Source organism: Lissotriton vulgaris, chromosome 5, assembly GCF_964263255.1.
Source record: "Lissotriton vulgaris chromosome 5, aLisVul1.2, whole genome shotgun sequence".
Taxonomy (NCBI): Eukaryota; Metazoa; Chordata; class Amphibia; order Caudata; family Salamandridae; genus Lissotriton; species Lissotriton vulgaris.
Window position 1 is genome coordinate 766974313 of NC_141693.1, and position 24513 is coordinate 766998825.

At 46.0% G+C, this 24513-nt stretch overlaps 1 protein-coding gene across 1 annotated transcript in view; it reads right to left on the minus strand.

Annotated features, from left to right (window-relative positions):
• The window catches only part of LOC147711528 (transmembrane protein 150A-like), a 693781-nt gene that overhangs the window by 467386 nt on the left and 201882 nt on the right, over positions 1-24513 (minus strand). The window contains exon 2 of the mRNA XM_086922226.1: positions 346-393. Within this exon, the coding sequence (XP_086778352.1) occupies positions 346-393 (48 nt within the window). The remainder of the gene's footprint in view (positions 1-345; positions 394-24513) is intronic.

Here is a 24513-nt window from a genome sequence, read left to right on the forward strand (position 1 = left end):
ACATGAAGAACCTGCCTAAAAGAAATGTTGACACTTAAGGTGCAAAAACCCTTCCTCCGCTGAGATTATCACTCCTGTGTCCTGTATTCTGCATTGTTAAACTCAATCACATTTTCTTCATTAGATACTGTCCAGTGAAGAGGCTCTCAATAGCAATTTTATCTATACAGATTTTGGTACTGCGCCATATTTTAACACTTATTTTGACAGCAGATTTAAAGTTTATATGTTATTGAAAGAGATCGAATGAGCTGGCGCGCCTTCAGTCTTATTGATTACTAAACAGCTATCATAAACAGATAAGCCTATTATACATCACAGAATATTAAGAAATGTTCTACTTACAAATTTGTGACGGGGCAGATGTGGTTGTTCGACAAAGCCATGGCATACCTGAAAAAAAAAGGAAAAAGAAAATTGGTTCAAAAAATCATTTATGATACGCTTCCAGTTAGTGTTGTATACCTCATTGTGCTATATTCTATACTGTAAGGAACTACATCTAATATTCACATATTGTCACATCACTCTAAAATGTATTACCTTTAAGGAATTTTAAAAATATGCAATTCGCAAAAGACCCTGAGATGATTTTGGCGGACCCAACAGTACACTACCCCTGAAACTCCTTCCTAAGAAACAACTTTAGCATGCATTTAGAGAAGAAATTACAGTTCTACCTCCAATTTTGGCTATACGAATGAGCTTAAGAAATACAAGAAAAGAGCACTGATTTGAGTTTATATCCATGTAAGTAAGGTATAGTTGGTGACCCGGGGTACCAGGCAGGGATGCCCGCTCTCTCCACTCCTTTTTGCGCTTGCAATAGAGCCACTTGCGGTTAAAATTAGACAGCATCATCAGGATAAGGCATTACGCGGTTTCCTTCGCCCAACACGCATTTTCTTTATGCTGACGAGGTTACATTATACGTTAGAAAACTACATAAAAACCTCAACCCCCTACGTCGAGAATTCGAGCGATTCAGGGGACTTTCCGGAATGCATATCAATTGGGCGAAATCCCAGATTTTCCAGTCACTACATCAGTGACAGCATTCACCCCTGACTTTCCTATAGAATGGTGCGCTACTGAAGTGAAATACTTAGGGATACACATCAAGGCCGACTGGGAAGAAATGATGCGGCTCAACTATGCCAGAGCATTGGAGAGTATTACAAGTACTATAACGAGATGGATTGCTCTCCCTCTCTCCATGGCCGGTCGCACCTTACTCATGAAATGGTCGTCCTCCCTAAACTACTATACCTTTTTTTAACTATCCCATATGACCCGGGTAGACATTTCTTTTCCACACTTTGCTCGGAACTGATCTGACTGACTTGGGGTGGCAGACAACCTTGGCTGAAGTGGGAAACACTCGCTAGACCCTAATCTCAGGGAGGGTTGGATGTCCCTAATTTGGAACTATACTATCTCTGCGCACAGGCCAACTATGCCCACACCTCACATTGCATCGGAGCACTGGCTGGCATATCCCGTTCGTTGGAAGGTGCTATTCTAACTGCAGTCAAACCCCGGTCGCTCGACCCATCATCGGTCGACTGCACAGTGAAAGCATGTCAGACGTCTACAAGCTCCCATGTTGTACTCACCTCTCCTTCCTCTTGTTTACCACCCCAAAATGCCGGTCTTGCAGGAAGGGGCTTTTAAAAAAACTAAAGCTAAGTACGACATCACCTGCTGGGGAGATCTCTATTTAAATAGGAAGATCCGTACACTTAAACAGTTTGTTTCAAAACAGCCACCATCTCCCATGGATATTTTCCTATAGTCAGGGTGAGACATGGTATCAAAGAGCCCACCCCTTCATATCCACAGGAACCTCAGGAAGTCGCCTCGTTGCGCACAATATCAGGAACTGACACTGCCTCATATTTAGTCTCTAGGCTATACCACAGCTTATACACCAACATAGTCTTACCTCATTGTGCAGCTAGAGTTAACTGGACCGCTGAGCTGGGACGTGATATCACTGGCAAGCAATTGGCTTATTGTTGTACACAGACCGAACAAGTCTCATCTAGAAGTCGTTTTCGCATCACACACTACAAATTTCTGCACCGCACATACCCCGGTCAAACTATGCAGATATAAATTACATGACAATGACAAATGTGACAGGTGTGGTACTGAGTCGGCTGACTTCCTACACCTCGCCTGGTTTAGTAGCACTGTCCAGGCATACTGGGACCGAGTGATCACAGCGCTGGTGCAGATGACCTCATTAAAGCTCCAACCATCTCCCATGTGGACTTTACTAGGCTACACGGAAAATCTTGTCGCGGCACATTGAAAATGTGTTTCCTTTGGCCTCTTGCTGGCTAAAAGGAGAATATCATGTAGATGGGGTTGCGGTAGGGCACCCAAATTTAAGGAGTGGATTACTGACATGTTGTTTTGGCAGGAACAAACATATACATATGTCGAACTCCTCCACATCACTTCACACCCTTTAGATATATGGGACCCTCTTAGGGCGTATCTCCTGGAACACCCTATTGATGATCTAAGCACTGCACTTGTAACTGGCAGTTGAACATAATGACTGGCTACTGGTCAATTCTGCATGCTATATATGTACTTGACAACAAAATTATGTAATAAGCTGATTCAGATATGTTCCCTGATGCCATCTACCGACTTCCTGTTTACAATCAATGTTAGGATGTACCTACTGCTGTTCATGTTGTTCCGGACAACTGTGATGCGTGCACCTGTTACCTTACCCTTCATTACTAAGCATTTACCTACCTATGTACTATGTATGCTATGCAGGATATACGTTTCAGAAAAACTTAAATAAATAATAAAGAAAATAAAAAGGTATAGTTGGTGGGAAATTACCATTCTAACACAGCTGGATATTCAGATCAACAAGAAGGACTCCTAAATATAGGTTTAACAATAAATTGTAGACTTCAAAATCCTGAACAGGGTTCATAACTAAAAGCTCAGAGAGCCCAGGTTTGAATCTTTGCATGCCATATACCATTTTCAGGTTGATTATTCTACCTCACCAGAACTAGATAGTAGTAACACTTTTCTGCTGCTGGGCTGATTTCTTAAGCCTATTTGGAAACTCAGCAAAGTTAAATATGTGGTCCTTATGAAAGAGTTTCAAGAAATATTTTTTTAGAATAGAGGAATAGTGTTAAAAGTTGTCTGAACATTGGACACAATTTGCGAGTATAATAATTTAAAACCTCAAAACCAGAGTTAAACTAGGCTTAACAAAAATCCTAATGTAATCCCTTTGGTAGTTCAAATTTATGGATAGAGCGGAAGGTTCAAGGAAAACTAAATACGATCCTTGTTCACATCTAAGTGGCCCATATTTTCAAATGGTGAACAATACATTTGGAATGGATATAAAATGATCCTGTCAGTTGCACACAAGACAACCATTCGTAGACTTCGATAGACAAACTTGAAGAATCTCAGCATCCAATGACCTGTTTGGACCATAACGCTATTTGAATGATTAATTATTGGTTCATGTATATATTTTAAGCTGTTTTAGCATTGGTGAAGTGTTAAAACTTGCATCTCTGAAGCCAATGTTTTGATGCATACATATGGAATGAGTAGTAGTGCACAGTGTTAATGGGGAGGTTAACAGTTGTATAGTAAATGAATAAGTTCCTTTTGAAATAGCCTCAAAATCTTTTTTAAATGATGAAATCTTTGATCGATTTTTAGCAACATTTAAATCCATTAGTGCAAGTGCATCCCAGAAAGCTATTCGAAATTTTTGAACTTTAGTCTCAAATGGATTAAATCTTCTCAGTGCAAAGTACAACACAACCTTAACTATGTATTCCTGTTTGTGCCATCGTCATATTTAGGTTTCTGTAAATATTTAAAGGATACATAGTGGATAACGTTTTATAACTGCTCTATAATGAAATTGTGGTTTTAGTTAACAAGATGATCAACCATTAGGCTGAGTGTTTAGTAAAGCTGTGCCTGGCTGATGAGGCCATAACTATGGCGAAATTAGCCCTGGGTTCCTTGTTTTCCAGTGCACGGTGGACCTGGCTTGGCAGTTTAGGTTGGACTGTGCCAATTAAGACAGAGGGACAAGACTGATTTGCATACAGCTGGGTCAAAATTGAGATGCCTTAGTATGCAAAATAAGGCTGTATGATACAACCATGCATGTCTAAACAACGCGGTTTGAACCCCGACCGTGCACGCTGTACAACAAATTTGACTCTATAGGCATGATTGCTAAAGGGATTTGCATGGTAAAGTGCACACCCCGCCAACGTCTTAACACCTGATACCGGAGACCTCATATCCACCCCGCCCCAGTCCTTACAACTACCGGGACTCCCCACCCTTAGCTCTAAATCCCGGCCCCTGCCCAAAAGCTACCCTGACACCAACCCTAGCCCACCCCGCCAGGGCCCTAACACTGACCCCAGCCCTGAAAACCTACCCCTTTCCTATCACCCTGAACCTTAAAACCCAGCCCGAGCCCTAAAAACTACCCCGACCGCCGCGCCCTGAGCCCTAAAACCCAAGTCTAGAATTTATTACAGAAATCAGTCATCTGATAAAATGTTCATTCATTCAGCATTTAGCACTAATTTATATTCACACTCTTTAGTTGTAAAGGGGGCAGAGGTTTAGTTAGTAACCGAGCAGTTATTTTCATGAAGTAGTGTGGCTCACTGGTTAAAGGCGGCAGACCCGAGAGCAGAGGACGGCCCGGGACCAGGGTTCGATTCCCGGCGCGGCAGGTTTCTGGACCAGGGTCAGCGGACTCGATAATTCTCTCGCCTCGGTGCCCACTCTGATCAGCGATCACACTCGGCAACTCTGGGCATTAGCTTGCCTCATCTTCACTAACGGCCCCACCAGACCGCCGGGGATGCCTGGTTTCTGCTGCTATGTACAGCCAACTGAGCCTTCCATACTTGGTATTATTACAGAAGCCCCCCCCCCCACCCAGGACATAGCGGCACGGATTCGCAAATCTAGCGGCACAAATATGGAAATTTAGGGGCATTTTTGCGGCACGTTATTTTACTCAATCATTTATTTTCAGCCTTAAATCCAAGGAAACGGTTTTAGCAGAGTATTCCACTTTGAATCGGCAACCTGGAATATGGAACAGAGGAAGCAGCCCACAGGTGAAGGCTGTTATCCCTTGGAAAAGCAATTCTCCATTTGCTTTAGTATAGGTTGGTAGCAGTTATCACACATTTTGACACATTGCGGGACCGGTGTTTGGCACATCCTAAACCCTTTTCTTGCCTGAGAGTCAGAGGGCGGCTGGACACCGCTTTCGCGGACAGGCCATGGCCCGTTGAACAGGTCCGAAAAGGCCCACTGGGGAAAAAATAACCGACTTTGTTAGTATGCAAACCTTTTGAAATCCTACCTCTGCCCATTTATTTTAAAGCTCAAAATGATTCTGGTTTCGTCTTCCCACATCCTAAAGCTAACTTCCTGATTTGCAGAAGGGAAGAATATTTGTAAGAAATCCTCTCACGTTTACCTCAATTCGTAACAAGCGAATATACAGAATTTAGCACACAATCCCTGGTAACCCCTAGTTTTACTGCAGAATAATTCAAGACACAGGTTATCTCTGCCCAGGAACGATATTTTTATTAAGCAGAGGTGAATAAGCCAATAAATTAGCCACAAGCCAGGCTAAGGGTCAGTCTTGGCTCGAAGAGTCCATGCATGAGTCAAGCCTTGAAAATGTTTGGCATGTAAAAATACATTCTCAATCAATCAAATAGTTTGTTTTGGGACAAAGCCTATAAAACCATATCAGTAAAATTAAAAAATAACACACACACATGCTAGCCCTAAATAAATATGGCACTTTAAAGTCGAACTCTAATTTAATGTTCTATAAATAAATTAAGATTTAACATCATGTCAAGGAAATGGGAAATGAGTAATGAGTAGGTACGGGGGGCACTCCTAATATTTTAAATGGGATTAATCAGGGTCTCGGCGATAGGTAATAGGCACTGGTGATACCCCACAGGTCTGCACCACACAGAGGTGCTTTTTGCCCTTGTGCTTTATATGCCTTCAAGGCCGCTTGGATCAGGTCCTTTATTTATTTTGGATCAGGATCATGCAGAGTAGAGAGCGCTCCCGGTTTGCTGGGCCATCAGATGTCTTGAGTAGATCAGATGCTGCCTCCACCTCACAGAAGTGTATGGACAGAAGTTGACCTGATTGAGGGGAGAAGAGTTTAATGGGGAGTTGTTGATTTCGCAGGCACTTTTGTAAATATTGCAGCATTTTTACAAAAGTGCCAATTTCACTGCAAACCGCGAAATCCTGGAGGGTGTGATCAAATTACATAATAGTAACATCTGTTATTTTCAGCATTTAGAAAAGGCACAAATATGTTATGAAGCACTATATACCAAACCTATTGCTATTATTATTTTAAGTAATATCTGGCACATTAGATTTTAAATAAAATATAATCCTATTCTTCTCTCAAAAATTGCCTACTAAACTTGTCAACTGTTAACTTCAATGTTATGCTTCTGAATGCCTATCACCTTTTTAGGATCCAAATTCTGCTGTATAGAAGGTACATTTGTTCTTATTAGCAAATTACTTCCTAACATCTAATGTGAGTATCTAGATTCGGTAGTGGGTGTCATGGAATAGTACGGGTGGTGCGGGTAGTAGGGGAAAAAACAAGCATTGAAAATGCAATAGGTCTCGCCTTTGATTAAGTTAAAGCCATTTGCTTTGCTAATGGTATTGTATAGCAAAGCAAATGGCTTTAACTTAAGGAAAGGCAAGACCTTTTGCATTTTTTATGCTTTTTACCTGGTCTTCTTCCTTCTTTTTTGTCCTGGCACTTCTCATGGCCTCCTAGTTTCACAGCCTGTACTGTTCTCGTACCATCTGTCCCTGTGCCCATTGCACCGCTGATCCCATTATTTGCCATGCTCCAGGGCTCGCATCTCTGCTGTTTTTCACTATCATGCAGCTGTGTCTCACTGGTTTTCTGTGTATCCGTTAGGAAGCTACTCTGCATGTACCCAACTCATAATGGTGTGTTCACTATTTTATAGTGGTTGGTGTCCATCGCACAGTTGCCTTACCTCTGCCCATCGCACAGTGTATCTGACAGAAGTTTAGTTTGACTGCGGCTTCTGGCTGGAATACTTCTGCAGTGGGTCTGCTGCAAACATCTCTCAGTGATTCAGCCTGCTTACTTGCCTCGGTTTTCTGAATCAATGTGCTCCTGCCTCCCTCACCACTACATTTTACCACAACAAACGTCTCTACCTTTTCTGCCCCTCCACCCCCCAAACCAAAGCCATATGGCCAAACAGGACCGCTCCAAGTGTTGTCTTATTGTTGTCCATATTGCAGTGCGCGCCCGCCGCATCATCGTGACGTGGTGAGCGCGCCTCACCATTGATTGGTGCAAAAGGCTCCCACGTGACCCGGAAGCAATTGGATCGCTTCCGGGTCCAGGGGGAGCAGGGCTCAGACCAGTTAAAACTGGCCTGGCTGTATGGGGAGGGGGGGTTTAAAAAGCCAGGGAGCGCAGGAGGCGTTCTCTTGTACCCGCGCTCCCAGGCCTGCCCATACCAAGTCATTTAGGAGGCTGTAATCTTTTTCTGGTCTTTTTTTTGTTATTCCAGGTCATTCGGGAGGCAGAAGAGGCGATTTTGTTTTCCTGTGCGCCAACATCGCTGGATTTGGATGGCCGGACTTATTTTTATTTATTTATCCAGGTTCGGTTGGAGCAATGGCGTGAAGTTTGAAGAGAATCGGCAGGAACGCTCGGCGAGAGCGGAACGGACGCGTACTGCTGCCTCAAAAAAGAACCGGTGAGGAATCTGATACCAGCGTCCCTGTTCCGATTTGAGGAAAGCGCACGCATGCGCCTTTTTGAGGTACGGAGAGGGGGCGAGCGGCGCTTTTGTTGTGGAGGCATAAGCTTTGGGCATTGTACGTGCCTTTTGAGGTACGGAGAGTGGGCGAGCAGCGCTTTTGTTGTGGCGGCATAAGCTTTGAGCATTGCAGGCACTGGGAGGGCTGTCTCAGAGTGTTGCTTCGAGATCTCGGTTAGAAAAATTAACCCATTTCGCTTGCTGTTGGGCCCGTTCTCTCAAATCGAAGGATCGTTTATAGGGTGCGCTTTTGGTGGCAATCTTGCTCTCTGGCACACATCAGCAGTACTCTGCCACTCAACCCCCGCAGACCGGGGTTCTTATCTCGGGTCTGCTAGCTGGCAGTGTAAAAATCAGGCGCTTCATAAGGGGTTGGTACAGCAATAAGCAGGAGGTCAATTTTTTAGACGGATAGGGCTGGCAATTTTGGGATTCTTGGAAATAGAACTAACAGCCCAAGAATACAAGAAGGACTAGGGGAGAGCTCGGTACGAATTTAGACGGCAATCCTGGCATACTGTGATTCTGGGCAAATCATTATATCCGCTTCAGTGCTGGGGCATTTAAGTGGTGTTTAAGGCGAGATCATCCAGCAGGGTAATTTGTGTGTGGCACCTAGGAGTTAATTTTTGGTGCAGATTGTGACGGTAGGGTTGGAACCCAAGGGTGGTTGTCGTCTGTCCATAACATACGCTGAACTTGTTTTTCATTGTAGGAGTACATAGAGGTTGCTCTGAATACTGGACCAAGAAGGGGCAAGGCAGTGGACATCGCCCTAATGGGACACAGACAGGCCTGCACTTCACTGCTTCTGAGAGCCGCCGGGCTTGAGTTCGCTCGCCCAACACCCAGGCTCGCTGGTGTGGCGCGGTCCCTTTTGCGTGGTGCTTACAGCCAGTTTGTGTACCCTCAACGCAAGAAAGGACCTGGATAGGTCCCATTCTAGGTAGCAAATAACATTGTGCTCGTGGTGTTATTACTGATCAGGGTGTTGGTCACTTAGCAATTACTGGGAATAAAGAACATGGGTAGTAAACGTGGTGCAAAGCATTCCCAGATGGAACATATGTTGGAAACCATGATGCGTAGGATGGTGACAATGGATAGGAGATGGGGGAAGGTAGAGCAGATTGGACATAGTGTGGGTGAGCTCAGGCAGAAGGTAGATGAGCTGAATGGCCCAACAGGCAGCCCAAAGCGAACAATAGTACCCTCACAACCCAGAGGGGAACTGGACCCACTCCCCAAGCAGGCTAGAGCCAGGAAGGGTAAGATTCGAGATCCCACACCAAAGCAGCCTTTGGGGGAGAGTCCTTCGGGGCAGAGTCCTTCAGGGGAGGGTCCCTCGGGGATCTCAGTGACACCAGTGAGCCCTATACCTATACCTCAGACACCGGCACATGTACCATTGATCCCTGCATCTGCCAGGCCTGTGCCTACACCAAGTTTGGTGCCTCCAACCTCAATCCCGGTGGTCCCAATGGCAATCCCTGTGGTGCCCTCACCAAGCCCCACGTCATTCCCGGGGATTCCTGTTCCGAACCCAGCGGCCCCCACCCCGGTCTTGGCACCAACAGAGGTCAGTCAGGTCCCACCGGAATTAGCGGCTCAGATAGCGGCCGTTCTCCCTTGGCTAGGAAAGGGGGGGATGTTACCATCTTCAGTGGGCGAGAAAGACATAGGGGAGGACCCTTTAGCAGAGGCCCATAGGATGGTGGCAAAGATTATGGCTGCCCCAAGAGGAGTGCCAGGCCCAGGGCCAAGTACTCCCAGTGTATCCCAGTGTACGTAGCAGCACAATAAGAGAGCAACAATGGAAAAGACAAGATGCCGGAGCCAGCGGGAGCTGGGGAAATAGGTAAGGAGGTAAGGAGGTGGCATTGCCATTGCTAGGCACGGGTACACTACCCTCTAGGAGGGAGCATTTGGCAAGGCATGTAACACGGGAAGTGAAGGAATTGATTTGGTCTGGTGCTTACGTCAATATGTTTTCTTTGCATGTGGATAACAGGGAAATGGAGAATGCCAAGAAGCAGAAGGATTGGATGTTTCCTTGTGAATGGCGTGTTGAAATGGCGAGATTTAGGGTAGAAGAGACTTTAAACAACTGGATTAGGGCCTTCTCTGTATTTATGGCTATTATAGTGGAGCGTTTGCCTAATCTGCAAGCAGAAATGGCGTGCTACCAGAGCAGGGTCACAATGATGCATGATAAATATGGGGGCGTAGGATGGAAGGATTATGACATGAATGTCAGAAAAGCTATAGAATTTGACCCATCACTACCTGGGACCGGGTTGACTTAAATTCGTGGTTTGATCAGTTTACCCCAGGACAGCCTGGTAATCCAACGCAAAGCTGGAACAAGGGTCACACTTCCAAAGCACCTCAGCCCTTTCGGCCGCACATGTAGGGGGCACAACCCCTAGTCCGGGGAGCAGTGGGAGAAGAAAAGGTGCCTGCTGGGATTTTAATAAACGGTCATGCACCAGGGCGCAAGGCACGTGTAAATTCAGACACGCATGCTCCATATGTAATCAACCTTCCCACCCAGAAACAAAATGCTTTAAAAAAGGTAACACGTTCTCAGGAAATAGGGGAGGAAGAAACCGGAATAAAAAGAAGGTACGAATGGTGTCACATTCACCCATTGACGTTCTGGCTAGGACTCCTTGGCTAAACAAGTACCCAGACCATGCCACTGCTAGGATTTTTCAGGAAGGTTTTTTGTATGGTTTTAGGATTCCAGCGGTTGACTACACAGGGACACCAGAATGTAGAAATCAGCTATCTGTTAGGATAAATCCGGGGTTAGCAGCAACCAAAATTGCAAAAGAACTGCGTCTGGGCAGAAAAGTGGGTCCTTTTGATCACATTCCTGTGCACAACTTTGTTTACCCATCCCTGGGGGTGGTCCTGAAGAAAGAGGAAGGGGAGTTCAGGCTGATTCATAATCTGTCAGCACCTAGAGGCACTTCACTAAATGATGCCATCAACAAAGAAATCTGTAGCAGGAAATATGCCTCTTTTGACCAGGCAGTGGATATGCTAAGGGTGCTGGGACCAGGGGCCTTGCTGGCCCAATCAGATATTGAATCTGCCTTCTGGCTACTGCCTGTACATCCTCTAGATCACCACTTGCTAGGTTTTTCATTCCACGGCAAATTCTACATGGATATGTGCATCCCCATGGGTTGTTCTGTTTCCTGCGCTTACTTTGAGAAATTCAGTTCATTTTTGGAATGGGTTATGAGACAGGCAACTGGGCACCAATATGTCATGCACTATCTTGATGACTTTCTCTTTCTGGGGTCGGCCGGCTCCCGGGAGTGCGCGTGGGCATTGCAGGAATTTTGCGTGCTCATGCGGGCTTTTGGGGTCCCTCTGGCGCCAGGAAAAAACGGTGGGTCCAGCAACAACAATAGAATTCTTAGGGATTGAGTTGAATTCAGAAGAGGGTTGTTTTAGGTTACCTAAAGAAAAAATACTGAAATTTAGAACAGCACTCCAGCAATGTTTGGCAAAAGACAAAGTAACACTACATCAGCCAGAACAGACAGTGGGCCAGTTGAACTTTGCACTAAGGGTAATACCCATGGCACGACCATTCTCCCGCTCCATCTCACAGGCCATGACAGGTCTGCAGGAGAAGCACCATCACACAAGACTGTCGTCTGAGGTCCGCCAGGAAATGCAGATTTGGATCGCGTTTCTGGAGGGTTTCAACAGCAGGGTAGTGTGGCCCGGTCCCCCGACTGCTTCTGCGGAGTTAGGTTTATGGACTGACGCTGCGGGCAATGTGGGATTTGATGCCATACTCTGGAACGAATGGGTGGCTCAGCATTGTCCGGCTTGGTGGTGTGAGAGTGGTCTGACAGCCAATATAGGTTTCCTGGAACTATTTCCAATCTGGGTTGCACTGGCTGTTTGGCCTCATCAGCTGTGTAATCAATCTGTGATTTTCAGGTCAGACAACATGACAGTAGTAGAATGTATCAATCAGCAGGTGGGCCGGTGTAAAATGATACTCCGCCTGTTGAAAGAGATAGTGCTGTTGTGTATGAAGCTGAATATACAGTTTAAAGCTAAACATGTCCCGTGGGTGCTAAATAATGCAGCTGACGCACTCTCTCGCTTCAAGATGCAGGTTTTCAGGAAACATCTACCATCTGCAGAGGCGACGGCAACACACTTCCCGGAAGCACTCTGGCAGATTGTTCCCTCCAGCTACAGAAGTATAATAGTATGAAAAAGGGGACCCCCCTCTTAATTTACTTGGAGCCAGGGAAAAGAGGGGAAAATATAAACACATCAAAAAAGAGATTTCCCTTATGGCTCACATATTTTGTACATTATGACCTGGTTCACATCAATATTACATGCCTTTCAAGATATGCCAGTAACACGTTTTTTGGATTAATATTTATCAAGTATAATTACTTTTTTAATAAATATATGGATATCAAAAACTTTTTGGGGATACTTTTTTTATATAGCATTTCTTTCTTACAAATTCATTATATTCTTCTTAAACAAGTTAGACAAATATAAAAACATCATTCATCATCTGAACACTTTTTTTCAGATTTTTATACACAAGAATTATAAAACTACCCTGATGCCCACACCTAAATCACACTCACCAGCCATTCATACACATACTTGCATACAATTCATTTGTCAACTAAACACTCTTTCTGTATATAAGGTTTAGCAGAGAAAAACTCTGACTGAGTAACAACCACAGAATGTTATGTGAGATTCCACGCCAGGTCGACACGCGTTTCGGTGGGTTTATACCACCTTCCTCAGGACCTCAACAGAATCCCTTTCTGCTTGTCAGGTGGATACAGGGTATCCTCCAATTAATGTGACATAAAATCACGGAATCTATCGATATCCAAAGGGATACTCGTGGTAATTTTGGCTCCCCATATCGGATTCTTTGTAGCAGTAATCTTTATTCAAAACTATTTTCAGAGCGGCTTCACTTTTCCAACTTATATGCAACTTTTGTCTTCAGCAGGAATTTCTTATATTCTGTATTTTTCTAGTCACTGCGTATATTTCGGTCATCATTGTTTACTTTGTTTTGTTGGCCATAATCAGACGAGATTTTTATATGAGGGACCACATCTTTTCAAAGTTGCCATGTATTTCGCCAAAAGTTGCTTGTATCAGTCCGCCCGAAAAACGCCAGCTATAGAACCTCGTGGCAGCTAGTCTAGCGCCTAGGATCAGGAGGGCTCACGAAGGGGCGTTTTGGTCTTACTGCGCTTTTTTGGGACAAGATTGGGTGGAGAACTGGGATAAGTCAGGGAAGTTTCTCAAGTACTTAGACACTTCGAACAAAGAGGGGCGTTCTGCGGCGACAGCCAGACGGCATGTGGCAGCAGTTTCGTCTTTGCGCAGATCAGGGACACCAGAGACCCCACAAATAGTTTCATTATGAGGAAGGCTCTAAAGGGGTGGCGGCGCCTCCCAGGCACCTCCCCAGACACAAGACAACCGATAGGTTTAGAGCGGCTGGCATCACTATTAACTGCCCTGGGTGGCATTTGCAGTTCAACAGGAGAGGCATTACTGTTTAGAGCTGCCTTTGCACTAGCTATTTATCGGGCATTTAGGGTGGGGGAACTGGTGGCACGAAATAAACAGGATGTGCGAGGTGGGCTCCAGATTGAGCACGCAAAGATTAAGGGCAATGCACTGTTAATTACCATTAAAAACTCTAACTGATCAAGAAGCCCGTGGTGAAGGGTTGGTACTTCATCAGGCGCAAGACAACCCATTCTGCCTTCCTCCGCCTGAGAGTTGGTGCAGTGGGGGGACGCTATTAATGCATGTTGACGGTTCCCCGCTTACCAGGTTCCAATTTAACATCATGGCTGCTTGAGATATTTATCTCCTGTGCTGGACAATAATAGAAACGGGTGTGGTCATGACGAGCTCAGCTCGTCATGAGCACAGGAGCACTGTGCCTCATGATGAGCTGAGCTCGTCATGAGCACCGAAGGGGTTAAAAGGGTATTGGCCATGGCGATAGACAGGACGGGTTTGGATCCAAAGGACTTTGGGACACATTCATTTCGAATAGGGCTGTGACAGAGGCAACAGCTAGAGGGTTGCACAGCAACAGTGTGAAAAGAATTGGAAGATGGTCTTCTAATTGTTTCAAGCGTTATGTGCGGCTGCACATGTTGTGAAGGTGGCAATACAATTGTAGACTGATGCCCGTCCTGTTTGTTTGCTTATATTTCAGTTTCTCAAACCTGTCACACAGGGGGGAAAATGCCGTCATCACATCACCAGCAAGATTCGTCACAACGGCAGCCACATTCACAGGACAAGAGTGCACATGTTGTTTGGGTCATTGGTCATTCATATGTACGGCGTGTGAAATCGTTTTTTCTTGCAGGTAACTACAGACCAAGAGCTGAGCAGGATGGTTTCTTCCCATGGTAAAGGGGGTCTCTGCCTCAGTCAGTTTAGGGGGGTTGTTACAGATGTGTTGAACAGACACAGTCCCCAAGCCACAGTCGTTATCTTGCATTTGGGCGGGAACGATCTGGCAAATTTGGGGAGAAGGATCTTGATGGAGGATATAATCTCTGAAGTAGGCTGGTTAGCTAAGACATGCCAGGGCTGCGCAATAGTTTGGTCCCAGATGATACCCAGATTCAAATGGAGGGGAGGAGATTCTGTAAAACCGTTGAATCACTTGGTAAAGAGGATCAACAATAAAATAGAAAAATTGTTTAGGTCACCTCAGTTGCAAAACATAGCGTGCTTCTTAAAAGACGGGGTTCATCTGACTAGATTAGATAATTAAATCTTATTGGAAAACATTATGGCTTGGCTAGGGGGTGTCAGGGCAGGGCATGACCTTTCAGTGTAGGAGGATAGGGGGGCCAGATAGTTGGGCAACTACGCTGGCCTGTGGCGGTAAGGTCATGCTTGGTGAGCTGTCAATTTAAGGTCCTTAGGGGGTGGTGCCATTCTTGAATGGGGTCACTCAGGGGGAGGGACAAGTGGTCTCTCCTAGAACTCCAGAGGCGGTACATCCAGTTGGCTGGATGGTTGCGGGGGAGGGGGCTCACGCTTTCTTTAGGCCGGTTGGCCACCCCGCACGGGCACAATGACGTCACTAAACGGCGCTTATTAATTGAGATCATTGAGCGTACGGAGTAACCGGGGGGGGAGGGGGGAGGGAGTACCCTCTCGGTATACGGGCCATCTGCGCATGGGCACTCCTACGGGAGGGCGTGGCTAATTGATAAGGCTCTGACACCAGTTAGTGACCTTGCCGTAGGCCCAAATAGGATACGCAGAAATGTCATTAATGTGTGATTATGATTCAGATATTAGTTTCGGAAAGGAAATACTTTGTATTGGAAGTATGTTAAGGTTAGCCGTTTGATATCTGTCTACATGAATTGTAATCTAATGTCAAGTAAGTTTTCTGCTTAAATAATTGTGTAAATATTGTTTATATCAATTTTGGATTTTATGTTTTAATAAATACGGCCGGGGGGGTTGTACGACCCCCCCCCCTCCGCCCCCGTAGAAATCCTCTCATGTCCATTTTAATAAATGTTGGTTAAACACAAGGCGGGGGAGAGGGATGTTCCGTAATCCCTGGCCATAGAGAAAGGCGGGGGCAGTCATCGGCCCGCCTCGGGTATAGCAGGGCAACGGCCCCCCTCCCTCACGCCTGCGATCCATGGTGGGGCGCACCCCGCTGCCTCATCGTGACGCCGTGAGCACGCCTCACCATTGATTGGTGCAAAGGGATCCCAAGTGACCCAGAAGCGATTGGATCGCTTCCGGATCAAGGGGGAGCAGGGGTCAGACCAATTAGAACTGGCCTGGCTGTACGGGAGGTTTAAAAGGTCAGGGAGCGCGGGAGGCGTTCTCTTGTTCCCGCGCTCCCAGGCCTGCCCTACCCCAGCCTTTTAGGAGGCTGTAATCTTTTTCCCCACCCATCATCCCCTAAAGCAGATATTGATTATTGTGTGATAATGTTGTTAATATGTTTTTTCCCAATGTGACAGGTGTGTTGTATGAATATTTTGTTCCTTAGAATTTTTTCCTGTTTATAGGGCATCAATCGTCGTATTTATTGCTATTCCTTGGTCAGGCGGTAATGTCATGATTGGTGAGCAGTCAATTTAAGGTCCTTAGGGGGCAGCGCCGTTCTTGAATGGAGTTGCCCAGGGGGAGAGACAAGTGGTCTCTCCTAGAACTCCAGGGGCTGTACATCTGGTTGGCTGGATGGGTGCGGGGAGTCACGCTTTCTTTAGGCTGATTGGCCTCCTCGCACAGGCACAATGACGTCACTAAACGGTGCAGAGTGCAAGGGCCCCCCTTGTTAATGGAGTTCATGGAGCGTACGGGGGTAACCGGGGGGTGGGGGGTGAGTACCCTCTCGGTAAACGGGCCCTCTGCACATGCGCACTCCTATGGGAGGGCGTGGCTAATTGATAAGGATCCGACAGCAGTTAACGACCTTGCCGTAGACCCAAATAGGATATGCAGAAATGTCATTAATATGTGATTATGATTCAGATATTAGTTTCAGATAGGAAATACTTTGTATTAGAAGTATGTTAAGGTTAGCCATTTGATATCTGTCTACATGAATTGCAATGTAATGTTAAGTACGTTTTCTGCGTAAATTATTGCGTAAATATTGTTTCTTTCAATTTTGATTTTATTTTATGTTTTAATTAATACGGCCGGGGGGGTTGTACGACCCTCCGCCTCCAAAGAAATCCTCTCTCATGTCCATTTTAATAAATGTTGGTTAAACACAAGGCTGAGGAGGGGGATGTTCGGTAGTCCCTGGCCATACAACCAGGAGATTGTTGGTGCTATTGACAGGCTGGTGGGGCTTGGAGACACTCCACCCCGGACCTGCTGCTGGCTTTCTCCCAGCGGCAGAATGGCTCAGTGAGCTGGGCAGCTGCTGATGACACTTGTGCACCTTGCATGGCATAGACTCAAATCAAGAGAGGGCTAACTCAGCCTTTCATCCTTTCGTGGACTATACTTTTAAGTAGGGGGTTGCACTGTTGATCCCAGCCCTCTGGGGTTGTAAAGCATGCAGTGGCAATCACTAATTAAAGCTCCTGTCTGTCACTGGATGTTGCTGTCTTGTTACTATGCTATTCAACAACGCATCGATGGGTTTAGAGTTGTAACATTGAGTCTTTGTTCAGTCTCTACGTCTCTTTTCCAGTGCCTCGCATTAGGCGTGTGGGACGCTCTCGTGTGAGAGTTGTTGGGACACTTAAGTGGAAATGTGAAAGTCTTAGGATAATAATACAAGCATTCAGTTTGTATTTTCGAATGTTTATATGATGCCAACTCTATCCCTTGATGTTTGAACTCTTCCGAGAAGGGACAAGTTCAGAGAATAGTGCGCTTTCTAAAAATAATCAGCATGTGTGAATGGTGGTGGGGGGGGAGGTTGCGGAAGAGGCATGGCGGTATTTATAAATCGCGGAATGGAGCGTTTTAGAGCATACGGAGCAGGTTTCTTATCCTGGCTTCGTCTGAGCATCGTGTGATTCTGGGCAGATCACCCATTTCTTTGCCCTGAAGCAGCTTTGCTGATGTCAATTGCTTCCTCCGAGGGATGGATGACTGGCAACAAGCTGCCAATTTGTTGCTGGTTTTGGTGCCAATTTTGGTGCCAGGATTGGTCAATGAGTTGCACTGCTGCATCTGACTATGTGATCTGCAAATGCATGTCCAAATTTGGGCAGGGTCGGCTCACCCTTTCATCCTTCGAAGTGACTATTGATTAATGGCAACGCCTGTTGTGTAGAATAGCTCAAACGTTTGAAAACGCGAGACCTACTGCATTGCAAATACTTGTTTTTGTTTGTAGTGGAGTGATCATTTAGAAAAACAAGTTCACAGCACTATAACATTTTCTGCGCACCAGCATTACTAGAGAATTTAACAGCTGTAAGAATCAAGGAAAAGTTTTGCTTAACACAATAAAATGACACATTTATGTTAAGTGTCTCCCTCGGCCTGGACTGTCCACGGGGTACCCTCTCCCAGCTCTGTCTTTTCAGCAGCGGGTCTTAGGGATAAAAACAGAATTGCAAAAACTAAAATGCACCGAATTTTGTGTAAGCCAGCAGATCTAAGTGTCACAAGCCTGAGCGAACTATAAACTGTTCAAATACGATCGCTAAACGTAGTTTAAATGGAATGTGTGCCATTGTAACCTTCTAAATGAGAAGACATGGACAGGTGTCTCTATGCTAAAAAGTAACGAGTTTAGGCTATTAGCATTGTAAATGACAATGCCTTTTATTTATGTTTTGAAGACGAAAAAATGAAATAAAAGGCATGGTCATTTGCCATGTCAATTGCTCAAGCTCATGTATATGCGAGACCGATTGCATTGCAAATGCTTTCTTTTGTTGTTGTGATTTTTATATAGCATGAACTCGACCGGAAGGTATTGGAGCGCTTTACATGAGAAACATCATTTACAACAAAACTTTTACCACGCACTACCATTACAACGCAGGAATTACAACGAAAGTTGTTACAACGACTTTCGCTGGAGGGCGCTGTTGGATAGGGAATAGTTTAATTTTCTACCAACACCTTCACTACTATCCATGGGGACTGGAGTTGGAATAGAAAATTAAACTATCCAGAGCCCCACAAAGCAAGTCGTTGTAACGCCTTGCGTTGTAATACCTGTGTTGTAAAGGCATGCGTGGTAAAAGCATGCGTTGAAACGTCATACAACCGCTTTACATGATCCCTCAGTGTGGCACTAGGACCTGCAACCACTGTAGTCTCTGTCCAGGACTCTAGGGTTCTGCTCCTCCTGTGCGCGCCCATCAGAAGAATGGGTAATTTTCTGGGCCCCGCTGCTCATGCTGCAATATTTATTTAGATATTCTAAAGCGAACACGCGGTATATAATAATTATGAATCCGCTAAAATGATTAATACCACTAGATGGCGCAGAAGCTAGATCGGTTCCGTTTCCTTTCCTTGAAAGACATTTTTTTCTAAAAAAAAACATTTTCTGGGGCCCGCAACATGAACATGCCCCACTGTGCTCACGTCTGGTGCTCGGTATGGGGGACTTCGTGTCCCTGGTGGTCTCTAATCCTACCCACTCTGTGTTCACTGTTTCAATGCACTGTTTCCGGGCTCAGTGGCAGCCGTTTTGCGCTCAGAGCCTGGCAGGGGTTCCACCCTCTAATGTTCAGTTTTTTCTGGTCACCCCCTGTCCTCAACGGTGTTCAGTGCTCAGCCCCCACCCATGCTCTGCGCCCCCTATGTTCTAGAACTAGGGTTCTCACCCCCATAGCTTGCTATTTGGGGTTCTGCCTCATCACGAGCTCGGCGTTCAGGGCTGGGTGTACTGTGAGCTCAGTATGTAGGGCCTTGCACCCTTATGCACGCAGCCCGGGGGTCAGCCGCCCGAACACACTGTGCCCACTGTGCTCAGTGTCTATGGCTCTGCGTCTCTCTGCTCAGACCCCAGTGCCCTGCCACCACTGCTAATTGTTTCTTCTCTGCCTTTTATAACAAGCCCATAGCGTGGCTCTCTGAGCTGAATGCTGGCCCTAACACTTGCGGCAATTAAAGGTGTTCGAATTCCGGCAGGGCCTATTCAGTCCTTTAGCCATCCAAAGCCAGTGAAATGAGGAGCATTATTCGTGTTGTATGTCTTTGGCTTTTGCTCCCCAGCTACAGTTGCTCTCCTGTCGAGCGCAGCCTTACGGTTGACCTCACAGAACACCTCCCGCTGTTAGGTGCGTCATAGACATTATGCCAAAATTCTTTAAATGGTTTAATTTTATTAATATTTGTTGCAGACCCCGTGCACAAGACGAGCTGTCAGCAATTCAACCTATCCCTGTTTCAAGTAAACCATAATCGAAAGAGCTCTTGTCATCCCCTTTAACTGAGTCCGTCAAATATACAGTAGTTATTCCCTATAACCTGGGAAAGTAGGATGTGCTTTTAACATAGTTTGTTAAAGAGATAGAAGCAGAAAAAAACGCATTGCAAAAGACTGACAGCATTGTTGGCAGGTGATTATATTGCAACAAAAAAATTGTGTGTATTTTATTGTACCATTTATATACCTCTTCAAATCCCAATAGGGGGCGCCAAAACGCATTTTCAGAAAAGTAGGGTGCCATACCAACGGGTAGTGCGTGGTTGGAACTGCTGTATTGGTTGTGTTTCTATGTGGGTAGTTGTTTGCTGTCAGGCTTGAGCCCAGCGTAGAGCTGTGGGATGAGGTGTGGGTGTGAGACTGTATTCAGCGGCTGGTGACTGGTGCGACAAATAAAGATGTACGTCAGCTATTTGAATGTCCGGTATTTGTTAAGACGAATAAGTAAATGAAAGTCTTCAGGTGAAGAAATAAAGGTGCCCCCGTCTTAACAAGGTGCCCCCGTCTTAACAATTACAGTCGAAGCAGCTGTGATTTCCATAACAGATTCCTCACAACCGCCCCCACCGTCTCTGTGCCTTTCCAGCTAGCAGCCATGCAATACTCTGATTGTACAATTTGCTCATACCCACACTACACGCCCCCTCTTCCCTTTCACCACCTGCATTTTCTTCGGTGCACAAATCACATACTCATGCAACATACCAGTGTTCGCACATAAAATGTGTCGCTTAGAGACATTTGTAACGCAAACCAACCTTGCCAGGGCCTCACAAGACTTTCTAGTTTTAATGCGCGGCGAGTGCTCAGTTGAAGCTGAAGAATCGAGGCAACATCGTGGGCGCACTCCGGAAGTCAGGCAGCCTTCATTGGGACGTGGGCGGGGCCTGCCAAAGAAACAGGAAGGAACCGCTGGGGAAGGCGTCCGGAAGCCTGCAGGCTCCATGCTGTAGTCCCGGCCCCATCAGAGGGACCAGGCGAAGAGCGAGGGCAGACTGCATGGCACCAGAGGCAACACAGGGCTCCCGAGTGGTGACGAGAGCCCCGCGGCGTGCCAAGAGACAGGCAAGGAACCTGCACACCGAGCCGGTCAGTGAGAACTAGGACATTCCGAGTTCAGCGCGCATGCGCATAGAAAACTAAATTACAGGAGGCTTGTGAGGACGGAAGGGGAACAGGAGATGTGCACGGTGCGTTCACATTTCCAGTCCGGCATGCGCGTGTCACTCACTTGTCTCCCTTCCGAGGCTAGTCAGTAGCAATAGATCTCGCTGGCGACAGTGCTTCACGCTGCGGTCGCCAGGCAAGACTTAAAAAATGTATTCTGGATTTGAGTTATGTTGTTTTTTTTGTGATTTTTATAAAAAAAACTTTAAAAAAACACCACATTGACTTTTCAGCTTCTCTAGCTAAACATATTTCTGAATCTACACAGAGACCCATCCCAAAAAGTGTGTGCACGTTTACAATACATACCGAAACTTGATTGAGGTTCAAACATGGTGGGGAGCAGTGTTTTCCATTAAGTTGCACCTCCTATCCCCAATAGTCTGGGATGACTACAAACGGATGTGGGATTCCTTGGCGGCAGACAATGAAACGCAGAGCCAACATTGCTTGCCAGTCGTCATGTTTAGTTATGGCGACAGACCGCAGTACAATATTGTAGGAGTTGAAACAAAGCCTTTTTTAAACGATTCGGGAAGTGTGAGTGCGTGCTTCGGAAACATATTTGTTTATTTCTCTAAAACACACACACTCTTCCCGAAGACTTTAAAAAAACGAAGCTTAACGACTAAAAGTAAACAACGGAGCAGGAAGCAGAGCAACTTAAAGAGAATATTTAAAAAGTTTGTGCATGTGACTTGCATAGGAAGTCAGTTTGTGGATCTTCAAGTTTAAAAACACATTTGCACCCTAGTTACAATCTGAGATTTACTCTTGTCCATGGCAAACGTAAGTCTGTATTCATGGTTGAAATTCCCACAAAGATGGCGTGGGTGAAGATAGCGAAGTTTCAACACATGGGGAAAATCTCAATGTTTTAAAATGCAATTTTGTGTTATGTGTACACACGTTCAGTGATCCGATGCATAGATTTACACATACATAAATGGAAACCAGTTTAGGCAGCATGGAATTAAAAAAATAACTCCACTACCAATCTGTGGATCTGCAACTGTTAATATTCTTGTTAGCCAGAGATGTACTCCAAATGTAGACTGAAACAAACTTACACTAGAACATTTCCTGCTGTTTTTGCCTTTTGTCTAGATGTTAAAATGTTTTGTGAAACTAAATGAAAAAGTTGCATGGTTAAGAGACATTTCACCCCTTACTTGCTATGCTGGGTTATGCTGTAATGACTGTGCCCACCTTTCATGCGGGAGGAGACTAGCAGTGTTGAAATGTTTTTTTCTGCATTCATCAGTAGCTCATACACTAGTGTTATAAAGTTGGGGCAAAAGGTCATGACAAATGTCAAAGAAATTAAGATGGGTCCCGATTACATGACCATCAAGCGTCACCCTTCACAGTGCTAAGATTCAGTTTAAAAACGAAAGAGCAAGAGACTGTGTGAGCAAGTGTACCTTCTCTGTGTGGTTTTCGTTCCGCAAGCATAGCAGCTATTTGTGGCGAAAGAAAAATTAAAACAAAGGCAAGCGTGTTCGGAAACCGGAGCCTGTGTAAGGGGAAGGATGCATGGATTGGAGAGAGGCAGGCTGTACTGTGCAGAGTTTAGCAGCCATGTTGGGAAAGAGACTACCAAGAGATCTGTAGAAGAGTGGGGTCTGCTTCCTATGGTCACCCAAACTTTTTGCTGTGATACTCTGGTTTTTCGACTTTAGTGTGGCTTTGGGCCTGCTAATCAGACCCACAGCCCAGCTGTTCTCTCTCTAAATTGATACCATGTACTTTAGGTACATACCTAATTGGGAATTGGGTCACCTTTGTGAGCCCCTGTATAGTGTACCATGGGTACCCAGGGCATAGGTGCATCCAAGGCCTACCAGGGACTTCAGCATGTAGTATGCCACCCCTGGCTGGCCATCCAAACTGACACCACAGGCTGATCACTCAGCTTGGGCAAGGTGCTTAGATATAGTATACCTATATCTACCCTTATACATAGACACATATATACCTATAAGTCACTCCTATGGCAGGCCTTAACAATCCTGGAGGCAGAGTGTTTGGTTTTATGTGAGAGGCTGCTCTAGCATGTGCTGAGCCCTTCTGCACCTCTCGGAACCATGTCCTTGTAGCTGTTCTATGATATAGCCATACCATATACTCTTAAGTGCATTATGAACCTCGCGGTTAATGCTAACTTTGGTTTGGCTTTATCAACACATGTCGTGTAAGGTGTCAAACACTTTGGAATACTACCCCCCCTGCCAGTTCTGGTGGTGGGAGTAGAGGGAGAAGACATGTAGTTACTGCTTTACCCGGTTAAAGTTAAACAGAGCCTCAGCATCACAAAATGGATGCTGCTGCCACAGACACGAGTCTGACCTACTGCAGCTGGACGAAACTCCAGCAAGTGAGGCCTGGATAATAGGTTTCCCATCGAGGGAGGTGCTACCCAGACAGCCTGTAGTGTATTGGGGCAGGGTGGGTTGAATGGAAAGATGCTTTTCAAGACACTGCCTGGGGCACACAAGGTACTCCATGCATAGCCCGGTTTAAACCAGTTGCTGGGGCACTCCAGCCCCGCTCTGGCGCAAAACTGGACAAAGGGAAAGGGGTGTAACCACCCCCTTCTCAGGGTCCACCCATAGGAGGGACCTAGCAGGTAATCCAGCCCCTTAAATCAGTATAAAGATAGGAGCTGAGTCTAGAGACTTTAGATTATCCTGGACTGAAACTCTGAAACGAAACTCTTGGACCTTCGACGTTCTATACCGACTAGAAGACTGAAGACATCTCCCTTGTGGTCAAGGAGTGACCACCCTGTGCTAACAGGCACCACCAGTAACTTGCTGGTTTGCTTTGTCGACGCTCCTGCTGGAACCCGAAGACTCAGCGACTCAGGAACTGGACTTCCAGACTTCTCCGACTCCAATCCACATCCACAGCAAAGCTTAGACCCGAGGCGGACACGAGAGACGTGGGACCGGACACCCGGGACTACCTGTTCTTTGCTAAACCGTGCAGCTTCTGAGGTATCCTTGAAGTTGTGCATTGGGGTTTCAGAAGCCCCAGACCCGAGCGCCATTTGCACCGAAGCTCAGCCCTCCACGAGTGCCGCGTGGGTCCTGCTCCTGCATTTCAGCTCGACGCGTCTTCCCGGTTGCTAGCCCGTTGGCTAATTAGCCCTCCGAAGACTTCCTTTTGAAACTACACCACTTGCCTGGTTACTCCAGGCTTGCTCCAGCTTCCATGCAAAGGAGAAGCTCCCCAGACCTCGCTGGTCTGAACTGAAGCCAATCTTTCCTTCCTGCGTGGATTGCGTTTGCCAAGGCTTGTTGGGTCCAATCCGGATACCGATACCGCAGTCAACTAGATCCTTCATGGGACAGCTCGAATCCAGCTCCTGGTCATAGTCGACGCCTCCTGGTCCTCGTGGCTGCAGAGACAAGCTTTACCTTCTTCACCTGAAACACTCGACATCGACTGGTTCCTTCCTGGTCACTGGCT